Here is an 18,108-nt window from a genome sequence, read left to right on the forward strand (position 1 = left end):
CTAGGGATGCACATGTCCATCCGTTTAATGTTTCAGTACTTTTTGCACAAATGCGTGTTCTGCAAGGTTTAATGCACCACACCCTAAGTGATGTGTGTGGCTGAAAAAAGGAAATGTTTAATCAACAAGCTCCTCTTATGACACTGAATCAGTGATAGTCACAACACACACACACGAACATAATCTAACACTCATATACATGAGAGTAATCATCCATTCCCACATGCACCTCTGATTGCAGTGATTACAACAAAAGGATCGCAATCTGCATGCATGGCAAGGTTTCTTTTTAATTGAAACACGCACAAAGACACACGGACGGACAGACAGACAGAGCACCCCTGCTAACAGCGAGGCTCCAGTTATGAATCGAGGCAGGTAGCCATGGCCCAGGCAGCCGCGAGGCATCATAAAAAACAATTCAAAGAAGAGTGAGCAGCAGTGGAGGGGGATGAATCTGAGATGAAAGGTGGAAGAGCAGCGGGGGGTTGGAGGGGGGTAGGAAATGAAATAAAATAAACACTCCTGTCAGAGATAATAAAATTGTCAGATGGGGAGCTACGATGCAGAGGGAGTGAAGCAAATGCGATGGCGGGATGAAAAGGGAAACTTGGAAGGTCAAGGGAGGGCAAAAGAAAATAAGAGGAGAGGAAAATGAGGACTGAATCAAATTTGTTCATGCAATACTAACAGACCAAAAGAGGAGAGCGGAGCAAACAGGAATTGAGTCGATGGAAATTCATCCACTGGCTTTTGCTAAATGTAATGAAAGTTTACCTCGTGGCACTTCTGTATTTTTGTTTTTCCAAAGGGGGGAAATATCCAAATCAACTTATGTTAATATTTGGAGTGACGCCACCCAGAGGAGACCGTTTCGTCACCTTGGAAGCCGTCGACTGTCATCATGAGATTTGCAGGCAAACTTTTTTGGATGATACAGCGGCTGGCTCTCTCCCCAGATAATCGAGAACAGTCTGTGGAGGAGTTCTAATATTCAACAACTACCTCCAGAATTTGGGATTGGAGAGGTGGCATGTATTTGAGAGCAGGAAACTTTTGATTTTTTTTTTTTTTTTAAATCTAGCTTGAGGGAAAGGTAATTGGATTTGGAGCGACCGAGTTGGAACACCTGATATCCCTTCAGAGTAAAAATGATTATTTTTTTAATTTGAACGGAGGTCTTAGTGGCGCCACAATTTTCTTGAGGAAACAGTTTTTTTGGGCGGAGTGTATTTATTTATCTATCTGTTTGTTTATTTATTTATTTATTTACATCTGAGCGGAGGCCGTCATCTGCAAACATAGCAGGAGTAAAGCTAATTATGGACACCTTTTCGAGCTATGGATTCTGGCTAATTTAGCATATATCAGTCTTACATTAAGTACGATACGAATCCATTCTGCAAGCTGCTACAGACTGTCAAATGGATGAAAGCTGTTGTATGTTTTTTAATAATCTCCGGGGAACATCTCACGACAAATCAAATACAGCTAAAACACGGAAAAGGAGGCTGATGAATGGATAATGGCGGTTTTACTGCCGCTGACTTGAATGTGTCCCTCGACCGAGAGGCCTTTCCCACACTGTTGGCCACTGCTATTTATCCTTCAGGGAAAAAAAACAAAAAAAGATTGAAAGGGAATGATGAGGAATCTAATCTTATAGGCCTGCGGTACAGTCTTCCTCTCATTGTGGTGGTCTATGGGGCTTTCCTTTATATTCACTTTTAAGTAAATCAATTTTGGCTGTGTGGCTGAGGAATGCCAATCTCTCTGAGCCGCTCATATGTGGAACGGCCAAAGGAGAAACTAAATCCGCGGCGTTCTAATTTCAACCAATTTCATTTCTTTTCATGTACAAACTGCTATTGTTGCTTAATTGCCGCATTAAAAGAGGCTGTGCACGAGATATTCCGCCGACAACGCGGCAGTTGTAGGCGCTGAAATAACACCGCACCAGCCAAAAAAATTCTGTCATCAAATGGAGCTTGAAAGTTGAAATAAGGCGCACGCACACACAATAAACGAAATAATTTATGTGCTCTACTGAGGTGCAAGCAGTCTAAGAAAATGTCTCTAGCAAGGCTGGAGACGATGAAAAGCTTCTTAATAAGCACATTGATTTAAGAGGGGAAAAAAAATGTCAAACAAGCTCCAAAGAAATGAGAAAACAAAGGAGCATGCGATCCAGAACTGTCAGACGTGGGAAAAAAACTGATTTCATCAAGTACAGAAAATATGGCAGCTCCAAAATAATATGGTTTGATAAGCTTATTGGAATTGCACTGAATGAATGGAAAAAAAATATTTTGTCAGTCGCAGTATGATGTAGAGCAAGGTGTCGCTTGGTCTACCCTCGCGTTTGCGCTAATCCATCTAGGGTGCCTTTGAAATCTAATTTGCAGAAGCTCCATTTCCATCACGCTACTCTCTGAGAGCCCACATTGTTAGGAACGCACATTCAGCACAAAAAGGTGACAACGCCCCTCCCCTAAAAAAAAAAGAAGTCATGCGATGTCCACGCTTGTTAAAGTGCATTCATTCCCCGGAGCATAACGAAAGACAAAATGCAGAACCGAGGTAGCAGTGATTGTCAAACACAAGGACAGAGTCTTTGCGCATTTTAGATACCAAGGGTGCCGACTCAGCACCTTGTCCCATCTAGATTTGCACGGGTGCGCATTTTCTTCTCAATACCGCCACTCTCACAATAACGAGACGCGGGATTACGAAAACGTGACGCGAGGCCAATCCGAAAAACCGAAACGACCGAGTCGAGAAAAAGCCCGTAACGGAAGCAAAGGATAGTAGGGGGAAGCGTATGGCGAGATCTCACGTGGTGTGAAGCAGAGTAAAGTGTAGCAGATGTCGACGTGCGCTGTCGGTGCATAATGTATAAGATACAGCCACCTGATCGCCCTACGGGCTGGGGCACGAACTCGCTAATCACCTCCTTAGTGGCCAATTACTCGTGTACTGTATTCTGCTACACCGGTGCATGAATACTAAAAAAAACTAAATACGTCCAAGTTGGTGTGACACACAAACTAGAAGTAAACATCAGCACTGCACTAAATAAAAAGATAATACTTCTGGATTTCAGAATCACAACACACACAAAAAGATGTGTGAATTCAAGCATTGCATCTATGTCGCGTGTGTGTATGTTCCCCACAGATGTCGTTATATTGATCCGATGCCGTTGTGAGAATCGATAGTGGCAGGGAGACAAAGACGATGGGAGCCAAACAAAGGATGCCAAAGCACAAAGCGTGACTCTCTCTCTTTTCCGCTTGCTTGAAATTACAAATGGGGATTGGAACCGCTGCACATCCGTCAGCCGTCATCAGGAGGCGAGCGGCTCGACGAGCCGGGTGATCGATGACATTTAAGGCAGGAAAAGAGATTTTGAACAAAACGTACAAAGCCAAGCCACAGGGATTCCCCCCCCCCTCGTCTCTTCAACAAGGTATATTTACATCCATCCGTCAACCTTTGTGCGCGTTGGCACAAAAAGTTGTCAATGTCAGCAGAAATGCGGAAGCGTGCTGACGCAGGGGCACACAAAAAGACGCAGCGCTGGCTGCCGGCATGGCGCTGACAACACGCCGCCGACGTCTATCCGGATCAATATTGTGACAAATAAATCAACAAGAGGATAGCATTGACTAATCTTTGCCCAAAGTGGAGATGCTTGCGATTAGAGCGCGTGCAGTACACAGAGTTGAGTCTGTAAGAGAACGCCGATGACAGGAGGATTGGAGAACGCCATTGATCGCTTGTCACGGCCGTCAGTAACGCAGCTCCACTAAGTGAAATCCAAGATCTTCGCTCAGATCCATCACAATAAAATGATAGTCCTGTACATACCTCTGGAGCTCCTTGACAGACATTGAGATCTTCAGGTTGTGTCCCAGAACGTGGAGCGTGGTGAGGATATCGGCCCATTGGACCATTTCGCCCAGAGGACCCCCTTTCAGCACCTTGGGGCTGAAAACGTCGCCAGACTCCTCGGTTAGAAACCCGACGTGGATTAGGATCTGTAAGAGGGAAACACATTAGCATGTAAATATTCACTAATATAATATTAATTCTATATAAAATAAAAAATACAATAAATATAAAATAAATAAATAAATAATATATATATTTTTAAATAATATTATATTTGATATATTATATGGCGGCTCGGTGGGGCACTGGGTAGCACGTCCGCCTCACAGTTAGGAGGGTGCGGGTTCGATTCCACCTCCGGCCCTCCCTGTGTGGAGTTTGCATGTTCTCCCCGGGCCCGCGTGGGTTTTCACCGGGCACTCCGGTTTCCTCCCACATCCCAAAAACATGCTTGGTAGGCCGATTGAAGACTCCAAATTGTCCCTAGGTGTGAGTGCGAGTGCAAATGGTTGTGTGTCTCTGTGTGCCCTGCGATTGGCTGGCAACCGGTTCAGGGTGTCCCCCGCCTACTGCCCGATGACTGCCGGGATAGGCTCCAGCACACTCGCGACCCCCGTGGGGACAAAGCGGTTCAGAAAATGGATGGATGGATGGGTATATTATATATATTTTATTTATACATATATATAACAAAAATGACAAACTGCAAAATCACAAGTTGAAAAAAAATGCGTGTGTGTGTGTGTGCGCACAAGTAACAATTGTCAAGCTCCAGCTGGCGTGAAAAAAAAAAATAAATCCCCAAATTTAATAAGCCGTCTATATTAGCTCATGCTTCATAAAAAAAAAAAAAAGGATAAGTGAAATTTAATTACAGTCATGGTGGCAGATGGCAAGAGTGACAACCCGTGGCAGCAGCGCCATTATTTTTCACACTCGGTCGCAATGACGGCACAAAAGTGTCAAAGTCGTTCCTCTCAAGAAAAAAAAACGGCCTGTTACCTCTTCAACTTGCAAAGGTGTTACCCGGGGCCGTGTGCGAGTCGCTTTAATATGCAGCATCCAAGCAGCAAATAGATTTGATAGAAAGCCCGCAGGATCAAACCTTGGCTACTAGCGAGCGCCGTTGCACCCCGCCGCCTCCAATCACAAACACATTTCCACTTGCGATGACTGTGACGAAACGCCTCCGACGGCACGGCGCAAACGCGACGACATCTGCTTGCGAGATAGCGCTGGCTCGTTGTGAGCCATTTAGGCTCTTCGGAGCAGCCATGATGGGGGAGCAACAAAGCCCCTCAGTGCAGCGCCAGAAAGGCAAACATCAATCACAGTGAGAGCTGACGTTGGCTACGCTTGTTGACGAACTTTAGGAACGAGATTGCGCTGTAGGGAAATGCAAGATGTGGGCTTGTTCATTCATCTTCATTTTCTGGACCAAAACCTCATCAATCCACAGCGAAGTGAGGCATTCAATCTAAAATTGTAATGTTTTCAAAAAGTTTTTTTTTTCCCCCCCTCAACTTGACTTTTGTATCAAGTCAGCCTTCAAATGACACCGACCAAGTGTCATCATGGCTTAAGTAGTTTTTAATGAAGGCAGCAACACCCCCCCCCCCCTTTATTCGCTCCATTCAGTCATCCTTAATCCATTTTCTACTTTGCCTTCCCTACGACCTTCTCTTGTCCTCTTTTTTTCCCTCCTCTGGCACCACTACAGCTTGGTGCCTTCCCTCATAATCGCAATCACCATCAATATCATCGCCGTCGTCATCCTTCGTGACCTCCTTTGGTTTCATTGCTCATCTATCTTGGAGTCCTTTTTGCTCTGTCTCATCTTCACAATGGGCCTCTGGCATGCGATATGTACGAGAGCCAAAATTAGATCATTTTAACACTTGGGTGCTTTTTTTGACGAATCCACTTGAAAACAAAATCCGATTTTAGCCGACATGCCGATCTTGCAAGAGGTCAGAAAGGTGTGAAGTGACAACCTAATATTGTTTTTTGTTTTTTTTAGTGATCCATCTTCCTTGCTACCTTTTTTTGGTCCCTCCAGCGATGCTCCAGCTTGGTATTGAGGCGGTTGGCAGCCGTCGTCCACTGCGGCGCGAGACGTCGGATTCTACGCTTCATGAAGCTCAAAGACTCTTTTCCCGCGCCAATCTGGTCGAGTAACATGGACAGATCCGTGCGGAAGGCAGCCTGGTAACAAGGAAGGATGGAGGAAAAAAAATATAGTGGAATCAACAGGAGGTAGAAAATACATTCTGCCAAGTGGAACAAAAAACACCGAGCTCAACATGTACGTATCTTGACCTCATTAATTGTTATCAAATACGGCCACACTGCAACACCACTATTTGCACGATGATCAAAGAAAGCAACTACGGTTTTATTAGCTAACTAATTGCCTGGCTGGCGTAAATTTAACAAGCTATGAATTCATTTTTTTCTTCGGTCCCACTTCATTCATAAAGCTTTTTCAGCCAAACTGATCTGGGCAACTGTATAAGTACATACTTCTGAACATTGCGCAATAAGAGGGGGAAATGACAGAGGGGGTGACCAGCGACCCCTGAGTCAGCAATGAGGAAAAATAGAGCGGATGATGGATGGATGAAGCGTGTGTAATTAGTAGACGTTGAATAGGGTCAGATGAAAGTGAACTACTGTGAAGTAATGGGGACAGAGCGCTCAGACTCTCCTGAGCATAAGCTTCAGTATACGTTTGCGCTCTCCTTCTTTAGAGTTGGCATGATGGATGACTTTCACTCCCTGCTGCCTGGTTAAGGAGGTGTTATGACCATAGCAAGGTTACCAAACACACGACCGGGCTATTTAACATATTTTGACGGACATGATAGCCGATACCAGTGGAAAACACAACGGTGCTATTTTTCATGATAGATGACATTTGGGCCGGTAGCTCTGGCGGGATTATCACCAAGACAAAAAAACTTGAAGGTACGAATGCAAGAGCGAATATCTAAGATAGCCAAATGTTTTATTCATGTATGGACTTTTTTTTTTTTTTTCTTCTTTCGTTACAACTTATATACTTCACTTGCTACTTTACTGTAATTGGAATTTACAGTCAAATGGATTTCACAGATGACGTCGTCATGAACTCAAAACAGTACTTTAAGTCTTTCTTGCATAAAATTAAACGCGAGTGTGGCGAAGTGTGAGCTGAGATACAAATGCTACAATCAGATAGAGTCTAGTGCCTTTCATGCTTTTTTCCGAAGGCACTGTTGCCGTGTTTAATTTAGTTAGTTGTGCCGTTCAACGAGTCCTTCAAGGCTTTGGAGCGTGTTGAACTTAAACATTCCACAATTTTTTTGGGACCCAGAACAAAAAACCAAAAAAAAAAAGGTGTGGTTTCCATACTCACAGGCCTCTTGGTGCCCTTGGGCTGCTGGACTTGCTGGGGGCTGGGCTGGCTGCTGTGGTTCCTCCAGACCAGCGGGGGGCAAAACCACTCCACTTCGCTCAGGTAGACGAGGAAGGAGCAGTCGGAGCCGTCGACACCATAGAAAGCATAGCAAGGGTCAGAGGTCCACCGTGCTCGCATCCACTGAAGACACAGACATAAAACGTCAATGGCGCATTCCGGCGTGAGTGGGATATTACAAATTTGGTGTGTTTAATGTGTACGAAACCCGCAGGGCATGTGGATTACAGTGACCATGAATGGCGAGGACAGACGTCGGCCAGACAATGCTGAGATAATCTCCGTTAAACCTTTTAATCGTTCTATAGCCCTGGTTATAAACTAAACTAATATCATTAAGGGAAGGGACATGGGATTCCATCTAGGAAAGCGAAAGGGATTAACAATTGATGCATTTGTTTTGACTAACAGTCAAAATCCAAATGGAATCAAAATTGAAACTTACATCCACTTTTCCGGGACACTCTGGGTAGCGGGGGTCTTTGGGTACTTCGCACTGGCTTGATGTTCCATCTCTCAAAGCTGCAAAGACAAACATTTGGTCTTGACCTAGCATTTAGCGATACAAAATGATCAAATCCACCTATTTGTGGGTTTTTTTCCTATGGAAATGCTAAAAAAAAAAAAAATATCGCTTATAAAACCCCAAACAAAAAAAACAAAAATTAAAAAAAAAAAATCACCTTTAAGAAAAAAAAATATATTTATTTCTATGACGGGCACTACAAAATGTCATACAGGCTCCGGCCAATAGGAAAGTAGTAGTTGTCATCAAGAGGATGTATAAACAGTCTGCACGGCATTGTTCAAATGTTGTTCACAACCCCTCAGACACCAAGTCTTTGAAATAAATTCACTTCTCTTACATTTGCGGCTTCATTAGTTCATAAGCTCCCAATGTTAATACGGACAGATAAACGTTAATGATCCATAGAGCAATCAATCATCGCCAGACGGCTCTTCGGCTCATGAAACACGCCATTTTACAACATGGCCGCAGACACGGTTAGCGTGTCGCATATTCAGTTTTCCGGGTGGACAGTGAGGATAACCTGCATGCAGTTGACCTTGGCCACGTGGCAGCGGCGCCGTGCACATTGCTCAGCGGAGCTTACGCCGCAGACTTTTTTCTGGTTACGGCAGCAGCGAGTGTGGCCAAACACACGGCGTTCACTGCTTCACTGATTTGGTTAAATGCCTGCTGCTGCTGATAGAAAGACAAAGAAGGGAACTGCCCTTCTATCTTTTCCTCCTCTCTCTCTTTCTCTAATGAAAATGAGACATTACTGCAAATAAGTCTTCCCCCAGGCTTTTCTCCATTTACAGAAATAAACACGCACAAATAAACATTCAAGCCGGGGGTATTCACAGGTCAAAAAAAAAAACACATTTATGAGAGTTTGACTCATTAATAAAGCAGAATTTTATGCAAGTCTAGCTTTGATAAAATGCTGAAGCTCCGTGAGACAGGTTTTGTTGAGTTATCCATCAACGGAGTCATAAAACTGACTGAAATCAATTCGGAACTCCCGTGCGGACATTATATTTTCACTGCCATTTATATGCGGGTTGCGTACGGCACAGTGCTCCTTGAATGACGACAGGTTTATACTTTTATACTTAGAAGATACTAGCTACTTCATTGTACCTTTTCCTTGCAGGATGCTGGTTTGCAGTATCTGCTCCACTCTGACGGCCATGTTGGAGACATTCTGAGCAATCGTCTGGATCATCTCCATGAGGCCGGCGGGTTGAAATCTGCAGATGCGCACAAACACAAACGTCAGCTCGAATTTGAAATATACAGTAAACACATCAAGTCCTGCTACAACTAGCAACACAAACTATGAAACAAATTTTTATATTAAATCATTTCACAACATTTACCCCGAATAAATATGAATCACTTGCTGGAAGCACTTTGCATTTTTGCTTCTTTTATGAAGTGCTACAAGAGACAACAATGTAAAAATTGTGAACCGCAAAAAGGGCAAATTGTATTTAGCGACAGTAGAATACAAAGTCACAGTTGCACAAACTCCGAGCACGGCAGTAGAACAGGAAGTGACATTTGCAGGTACATTTATATGCTGCTTAATGTCCTGTAGCTGAAAAGCTCATTAGAAAGTTTGTTTGCGATGCGGCAATAACAACACACTTTCCACCCTTTAGTGTACGCAAGTGGTGGATTTTTTCCTCTTTTGGGTCTAATAGTGATTTATTGTCCACGTAAAATAGATTTGAATTTCATTTGGGTTGGACTTGCTCGTGCCTCGTCCACGTTTCTTGCCCCCCCCCCTTCTTCTCTCTTCATTTTGAACATCTCAAACAGATGTACAAGTGTTAGTGAAGGATGCAAATTGGTAAACACTTGGTTGGAGCGTGAAATAGAAAGGACCTGGGTTGCCACTTCTTCTGCCGGATGACAGAACTCCTCATTCACAAGATAAGATGTGTCGAATGGGTTGTCTGCATGGATTCTGTGACGACGCGTTTTATTTTTTTTGCATGGCTGAATACCGTGCAAAAGTCAAGCCCTCATTATTGCTCATGCCTGTTTCTGCCGCAGTACCTCCCTCATAATGACTTGTTTTCGCGGGCACTGTATAGTCTCTATATCGTCTAATCAGCAGATGGTTTTAATTCTCATTCCTGCGTCACAAATGTGGCGTGATCACAAATCATTCACAACGACACAATAGATTGTGTATGCATGCGCGGGCAGGACGATGGCGCCTGACCAGCAGCAATCACATGAATGGAGTCGAGATAAATTCTAGCTGCCGGGAGCCGACCTTTGTGGCTGTAAAGAAAATAAAGTTAGCCCACATCACTTATTGTCAGACGGCATCTTCCCGGTCAAACATGCAGAAATGAATGGGCTTTTATTTATTTATTTTTCTTTTGTATCGAGCAGACAAACTGTGCCCGGAGCAGTCTGAACAACGAGACATAACTGACGTCACGCTTTGCTTCTTTAGACAGCAAAGTGTTTGGAACGGAATCAACAATGTCGCTGAGAATGGCAGCCAAGTAGAGCGTGCTCCATTTTGCCTCGATTGCTTTAAGCCGCGATTAATCAACAAGCCCATTCCACATGAATGTTTGCAATTTATTTTAGAAACACAAAAGAGGAACATTAAGGTGGTTTCATGAGCTTGTCAAGAAAAACTTGATTCATTGTCACTGGCCTCGCTGTTCCAATACTTTTGCACCCATCTCAAACAACATTTATCGCAGCCATTCGTGTCATTGAAAGATGTTCACCTTGGGCTGAGTTTTTCTCTAGTTATGCACATTTTTAAAGCTCCATACAGTTTTAAACTACGTTCCTTTATTAACTTCTATTTTCTACCAACCCTGCTCACCAAATTTAATCACCAATTTAGATTTTTTTTTTCCCCCAGCTGGTCCAAGTGGTGCACTGGCACAGCATTATATTATGAGGAAAAAAAATAATGATCTTCTGTGCTCTGTAAATGAACCGTCCAATGAAGAAATCATATTTTTTTTTAAATGTAGCAACCGTGTATAAAAGTGATACAACCCGATTAACACATAGGTGTCAAACTCAAGGTCCGGGGGTCGGATACGGCCCGTCACATCATTTTATGTGGCCCGCAAAGACAGTGTCAATGCTAACATTACAAATTGTTTTCACTCCTAAAAAATATATATTGATATATTGCTAATATTTTTATTACCACTTGGCTTTTTTAAAATATTTGAACTGTTTGTACTAGTATCTCATTAGTTGTGTAGCCTATAATATAAGACGTCGACAGTCATAACGGCCCTCCAAAGAAAACTGACTACCTATGATGCCGAGCCATGCCGAGCGAGCATGTTGCGTAAAAGCAGTCACGAAATAGGAAGCGAATCGAGCATCAGCAAGCAAAGCACCACAGGGCACAACAATAAACTGCCCCTCTTCCTTTTCATTTAGAGGATAACAACGGGGTTGGACTCAAACGACAAATTACGCTCATCAAAGAATGCGAGAGCATTTTTTGGAACAGCTGCATGGCGGCCAATGAAGCCAGGCGCATTTTATAACTAGAGCACAGCAACAACAACAAATCAAGATGAGCCGGAGAATGAGAACGTGCGTTGGAGTAGATGAGGAAAAAGAAGATGGAGAAATAGGAAATCAATGAGCATAAGAAAAGTCTCTATGGAGATAGAAGATGAAAATGCCTTCTCGTATTCGACTTAAATAAAAAAAAGCCGCCCCACCCCACATCCGCTCTCTCTCATCTAATGAGCTCATCCTTTTAAGGCCGAGAGGATGGTCGGTTGGGCAGTACCGCATCACTGGACGCCATCCAGCACGAGAGATTTTCTACCCGTATCACTCACGACACAACCTACTTCTTTCAAATGTGTGCAGAAGAGACGACCATTTTACATTTTATAATGTAAATACTGCGTGCGTGGGTATATATTCTGCATATTATTCTTTTCGTTTTGTAAAGTCCCTGCAAAGTGAAATCACAGATTTGTTCCTAAATTCATTTTTAAAGACAATCGCTGAAACCGTACATCGACTAAGAAATGTATAAAACGTTTATTTTTCTAATTTTAGCTATTGTACTTTAGTTTCAAGAAAATATTTTACATTGATGTTTACTATTTGACCATAAAACAGATTATTTCCACTTTTAACTGTGTCCGTCCCCCAAAAAAATTCTTTAGAAACCTAAAACATATTGGATAATAGGTTGTTAGTGAGCGAGTTAAAAAGAATCGGCGAAAAAAAAGTCAAAGAGAGCAGATCCCGCAGGACAAACATGCCGAACTAATAATAATAAATCCAGCGAGTCAAGCCAATGTTATTGTGGCGCCATTGGTCATTGTTATCTCTCCTCCGCTTTTCTTCCCTTGTTCTTTCCTGCCCTAATGACTGACTGCCCTGTGGGTAACTCGCAAGCGGGCAGCCTCAGAAATCCCATCCAATTGGCCGCTACACGGCGCCGTGTCAGCCGCCGTGAAGCTCAAGCCAAAGATGAGACTCTCGCCCGGCCGGCACGAGCGCATCTTTCTGGGGAAACGTGTGCCTGACTGCTCCATTTTTTTTTCTCCCTTTTCTGTGAGTATTAGTAAACGTGCGCTTGAGACTTGAGTGTCCAAGTGCGGACATTAATTCTGTAAGCTGCATATCAATCAAGTCGCTGTCGGTGCCCTGGTCGCATGCTCGGACTGAATTCATTAACGCATTGGTTGGAGTATAACTAATGGAAGATCATTACAGTGGAACGTGGAAGTGGACCTTTTTACTATAGGATTTTTAGGTCCAAATCAAACACAGCGGAATGAAAAATAAAAAGAGAGGAATGCATTTGGTGTGTTTAATGGCACCTTTCTATGTGTTTTAACTACTCTCTGTGAGTTCAGCAACAACAGGCCAATTCTATGCATACGAAATTAGGATGGTTGCAAAGGGACAAAGCTGAGGAAAAAGTCAGCTTGGGTCAATAGAAGATGGAAATTCTAATGGACACTTTATAGTAAAATGCAGCAGCAAAAAAATATGATTAAATATATTTAAAAATATGATTTATTTGTATTTTATGATGGTGACATTTTGAACTGCGTTTTCAAAATAAAAACAAACCGGGGGTCAGTATAAATTCCAAGCAAATGATTATAGAAATGAAAACGCTGACTTAACTATCGTCAATAGAAATTCAAATGTATTTATCGGAGCTGAAACGTGATTAGGCCAGTAGCAACTCTGGGGATGGACGCACAATATTGATTTGGTGTGTTTGACCCCAATTTGATATCATCCACCAACCTTTTTTTTTTTTTTTTTTTACCCCTTCTCGTTTGCTTACTACATACATATTGATTCCTTTGAACAGTTCCATGCGCACACGGTGACAAGCACATTTCCACATACCTGGTCGAAGAGCAACTGTGCTTCCTCCGCATTAAATAGTCCATTAGTAGACATTGATTGCAGTTAACACCGATGCCAGACTGTATTAATTGCTCCATTCTTCCGTTTGAGTGCCTCAGCGCCGATGTGAAGCTGAAAGCTTATCCATGATCACTTAACAAGGTTTTGGGGATGCGTGGGAGATTGTGTCAGCATGGAGCGCCAGTTTTAGGCTGTTTAAATGCAAACGGGCGCGTGGAATTAAAAGACGATGAGAAGGCAGAATTGGAGCACAATAAGGTGATGGGCTCGGGTGCGCTGAGGCTTTATTGTCATTATATAGTATTTTTGTTTGAGATTATTACTTTTCAGCCTACTGACTAAAAAGATTATTTAAATGTTTTTATTATTCCAAAAGATTTTATGTATTTAATTTATTTTCTATTTTTAATTAAAATTAGAAATCTCAGCTCGAGTTTTAACTGTTAAATTGTTTGCTCATGTCGCTGTTAGCATGTATCGCAAAAACGATTCCCTGTTTGGTTTTCCAGTTATGCGTACTAGACAGACAAGAAACCTAATTTTGGAAATTTGGGGTCAGGCTGCTCTGGTTATCAAAGAAAAGAAACTGCGTGACGTCTGATTGGCTCTTTCAAAATCATTGCCACAGAACGATGAGAAAAAAAACAAAAACGGAGCTCGTACTTGTTGATTGCAGAGCTGAGCTCGTCCAGGCGTCTCGTATCGGCGGCGGTGGCGTTGTCCAACTTGGCCAGGCTGTCCATTCGTTTCAGAATCACCTCCAGCATGTCACTGATCTTCCTCAGCACGCCACGTGACTCCACACCTCCCAGCACTGAGCAGAAACACCGACACAAAGATGCAAAAGCGGGCTCAAAGGAACAAAGACAACATCCACGGTCATTCTTTTGCTGTCACCAAGTTGAATTTGGGTCATTAACCAGCCAGAACTGTCATTTCCCGTGCCCGCAGCATTGTCCGAACTTGTCATAAAAAGGCCAGATAACCACACGCACTCCATCCAGTGTGAAATCTGAATATGAGCTTACCAATTCTCCCTTTGATATAGAGATGAGGCTTGTATGAAATGCCAGGAATTAATTATGCGGAGGCTTTGTGTGCAAGAGCCAATTATTTCTATCACCTCACTTTGCACGGCGGGGTGCCCTATGTGAGGGAAGGGCCTCCCGTGTAGTCGTGGGTGCATACTGGGATAAACGCTCCGCTTGCTGGGATTGAGAAATGGAGTCTGGGCACAAGTCGCGTGTGGAAGACAAGCATGGGATTTAAAAAACAAAACAAAAACAAGTGTCCTCTTTAGTGAAGAGTTGAAATATTTCAAGGTCAGTGGGGCTATAATTTCAGCCTTGTTGAGTGAAAGCAAAAAAATATATATTTATATTCTTGCTAACCAATCGCATCGAAAAAAGTCTCGCATATTCTTTTATTGAGTGGGTGTGATCACCCGCAGCTTGAGAGGACGTATAGAAAAATTATAATCGCATAGGCCATTCATAATGAACATTTTCAGTTAAAATTGCCGCTCTTAATGGATGCATACATTAATAAAAATAATTGCCCGGTAGTTCCAATTTTGCTGAAATGTCACCTGGAACCGGCAGAGATTGAGAAGGAGAAAATTAAATTGGAAGGAAGGTTTTGAAGTCCCGCTTCACACCAATTAATCAAATATTTTATTTAAGCAGTACTGCAGTTTCATTCAGGAACCAATCTGCTTGAGTTTAAAAGTAGAATATTGGTATGGGCTAGTGGCATTCTATTTTATGTTCTTTTTTTTTGTTGCACAGGCTAAAATAAGTCTACATGCACAGACACACACACACACACATGCAGCTGTGTCGTGGCCTGTTTTCTCCACCGTATTGGATTGAATATTTAGAGCCTCTGCACATTTCATCGCTCCAGAGGCCTGTAAAGCGTGAACAGGACACTTTTAGTGTGTCGAAATGGGTGACTAAAGTGAGTGCGACTGTTTATATGCGCAAGTGCTACTGTCCACATTACTCTTTGATTCTCTATTAATTTAGAATTATTATTGATTATTATTATTATTATCATCTCCATTAACAGATTATTATTATTATTATTGACTGCACGGCGAATCATTGCTTTAGTGCAATTGAAATGTCACAAAGAGACAACACAATGGGAAAAAAACAAAAACTAAAAATAAGTTTATGCCACAACCTTGAAAGTGTTTTCTTTTTTTAATCTATGACAAATAGACTAAGGGTCAACAAAAGTATAAAGGTATTGAGCTATTAGTGACAGTGTGTATGTGTTCAAGTTTGGATGGACATGACATTGATTTAAATATTGATCACGTTGTCTCGAGGTGATTGAGATCAAATTGAGTGCACTACTATGCTGGAACACCTTTTGTGTTTCAGTACTGCTGTTTTGGTTAGCAACAGGGTTCTGTCTTTCCAAATTGAGCTATTTCGTCTTGAAGCAAACACTCAAACCATTTGCTATGCAAGGATGCTCGGAGCGTCAACCTGAGTGAATTACTCCAACAACACACACGCACACAAACGCACACGCCACAACAGGCTGATGTTTTGATTGGCCGGGGGCATGTTTGCATATTCATGTGACTAGAATGCCGTTTGCAAAGTGATGAATACTGACAGGACCGCCTGCTCGACAGGAGCCGACGCCTTTAAATTAACCGGCGAGCGAGGTCATTGTGTCTTTGCAACTTCAAGCTGCAGATCCGAGAAGGCGGCTGTATTTCTGCAAAAGCCCCATTCTCCATTTCAAATATTTGTCGAGGGCTCAGAGAAAAGCCATAGTAGGCCGGTTCAACACATGGGATATGTTCCTAAACGCCCCCCACTCCCACTACAAGTGAAAATCTGTGGTTTAGAGGTATCAAAACATTGTGTTCACTTTGGGAGCCTTCACATACTTTAAACACCTTTAAAGATAGCATGCATTTTAATCATATTTTGAATGTATTTGAACACCAAAAACCGTTTGGGAAAAACACTTCTGAGGAAGGAAACAGGAAGTGTCCCAAACATGTTAAGCTGCCTCCGTCTTACTAAAAGAAAGTATTTTTAAATAATTTTTGGGCCATTTCATATTAGAATCCCAAATGGCGAAGCTGTGATTTCTACAGGCACAGACTTACAAGTGAACCACATTCACGTTCTCATATTTGGCAAGAAAAAATAATAATAACATATGGCTATCCTGCTAGTTAACATCAGCGCATGGTATCCGCTTCTGTGCTAACAAAATCAAATCATTAACGGCTAGCCTGTTAGCTAACATCAGCTCTACAGCATGGTATCCACTTCTGTGCTAACAAAATCAAATCATTAAACCACTGACCAACGATAAACCGAGATCTAGTGAGGTAACATTGTCAAGTGTTTTGCATCAAAACACATGCTGCTCATGAGTCTTCTCAATAAATCCAATCCCGAGAAGTCTTCGCGTTTTAGCACACAGACTTAATGGCCCGACTAGCACTCTAATCTCCGCAGCAACTCATCTCATGCGCGCACCAATACAATTATCCCAAATTGCATTCGCTTTAATAATTATGGCGCAGGAGTTCCACTGTTCATTAGATAAAGAACAGCAGGAGTGGGTGAATATGTTCCTCTTTTTTTCCCTCTTTATTTGCCACACAAATGGCTTGAGGCAAATAGAAATGTCGCCATTAGGGCCTGCACTCGGTGAAAGACACATGCCCGGGTTCTAATAGAACAAGACCAAACACAAGAAGAGGATCAGTGATAATGCCAAGCGTTTGGTAGTGATTAAATAAAGAATCCCATTTTCAGGCTTGGCTTGGCTTTTAAATTGTTTTTAATGCAGAGTGTCAAACTCATTTTTGCTGTGGGCCGTATCGTAGTTTCCTTTGGAGGGCCTTTATGACGGTCAACCCAAATAAATGGATGAACGTCTCGTATTATATACCGTATAGGCTACACAAGAAACTGATGAATAACGAGTTTTGAAATCAAAAGCTAGTAAAAACATTTTTTTTTAAAAAGAATGATAAAACATTTTTTTAGCAACATCTCTATTTTTAATAGTGAAGACAATTTGAAATTTTTGTATTGACACAAAGTCAATTCACAAATTGTCTTTGCGGGCCAAATATAATTACACTGCGGGCCAAATTTGGCCCACCGGCCAGAGTTTGAGATCCCTCTTTTAATGGTTCACCATTTCATCCCAAATCTCCTACTGAATGTTGGCAAGCAGACAAGCCTGACGAACATCAGCCTTGACCCTCAAGTGTGGTCGACGTCCGTCAACTTAGCGCCCACGCTGGCACTGCGGGGCTTGCCTTCCATCAACCACCACATAAATGCATGTTAGCATTGAGACAGACAACCAAGGCTATTTCCAGAAATGTTAAGGAATATTTTTTCTGAGGGTCAAAATGATGTCTGTCATTACCATGGCAGCCCCAAATCACTCTTAGTCTGGTGGGTAATAGCCAAGATGATTCAGCAGAATGCTTTTTATCAATCAATGAAATTTGATTAGAAGAGGAAAGAGCGGAAGGAAGAACGATGAAAGCAAAAGAAGGACAAACCGTGGTTTCAAATAAACGGATTTTAAATGGAAATGTCACATCTGCCCTGGTAACCCAATGTCCTTTTTATTGTCATCACATAAGAGCAGCAATGTCGGAAAGAGAGACCATCTCATGGAATACGTTTTTGATTAATGATTTTTTTTCTCCTTGCTAGAAATCCAACATCAACTTTGCAACTTTTAGAATTTGGCAACCGTCGCTTTATCATTCACACTCACCAAAATACGGACTTGCACCTGCTGCTTCAGTCCCACGCTATGGTGAATTATT

The 18,108-nt window shown here is 42.3% G+C and overlaps 1 protein-coding gene across 2 annotated transcripts in view; it reads right to left on the reverse strand.

Moving 5' to 3' along the window:
- Positions 1-18,108, reverse strand: part of LOC119129424 (alpha-1,6-mannosylglycoprotein 6-beta-N-acetylglucosaminyltransferase B-like) — a 38,337-nt gene that overhangs the window by 10,647 nt on the left and 9,582 nt on the right. For both annotated transcript variants that reach the window (XM_037262694.1, XM_037262703.1), the window contains 6 exons: positions 13,938-14,088; positions 9,000-9,109; positions 7,797-7,873; positions 7,292-7,474; positions 5,935-6,099; positions 3,871-4,040 (listed from right to left, as the gene is read on the reverse strand). In XM_037262694.1, coding sequence (XP_037118589.1) covers positions 3,871-4,040; positions 5,935-6,099; positions 7,292-7,474; positions 7,797-7,873; positions 9,000-9,109; positions 13,938-14,088 — 856 coding nt within the window. The remainder of the gene's footprint in view (positions 1-3,870; positions 4,041-5,934; positions 6,100-7,291; positions 7,475-7,796; positions 7,874-8,999; positions 9,110-13,937; positions 14,089-18,108) is intronic.

The sequence above is a fragment of the Syngnathus acus genome, chromosome 1, assembly GCF_901709675.1.
Source record: "Syngnathus acus chromosome 1, fSynAcu1.2, whole genome shotgun sequence".
In the NCBI taxonomy this organism is placed as follows: Eukaryota; Metazoa; Chordata; class Actinopteri; order Syngnathiformes; family Syngnathidae; genus Syngnathus; species Syngnathus acus.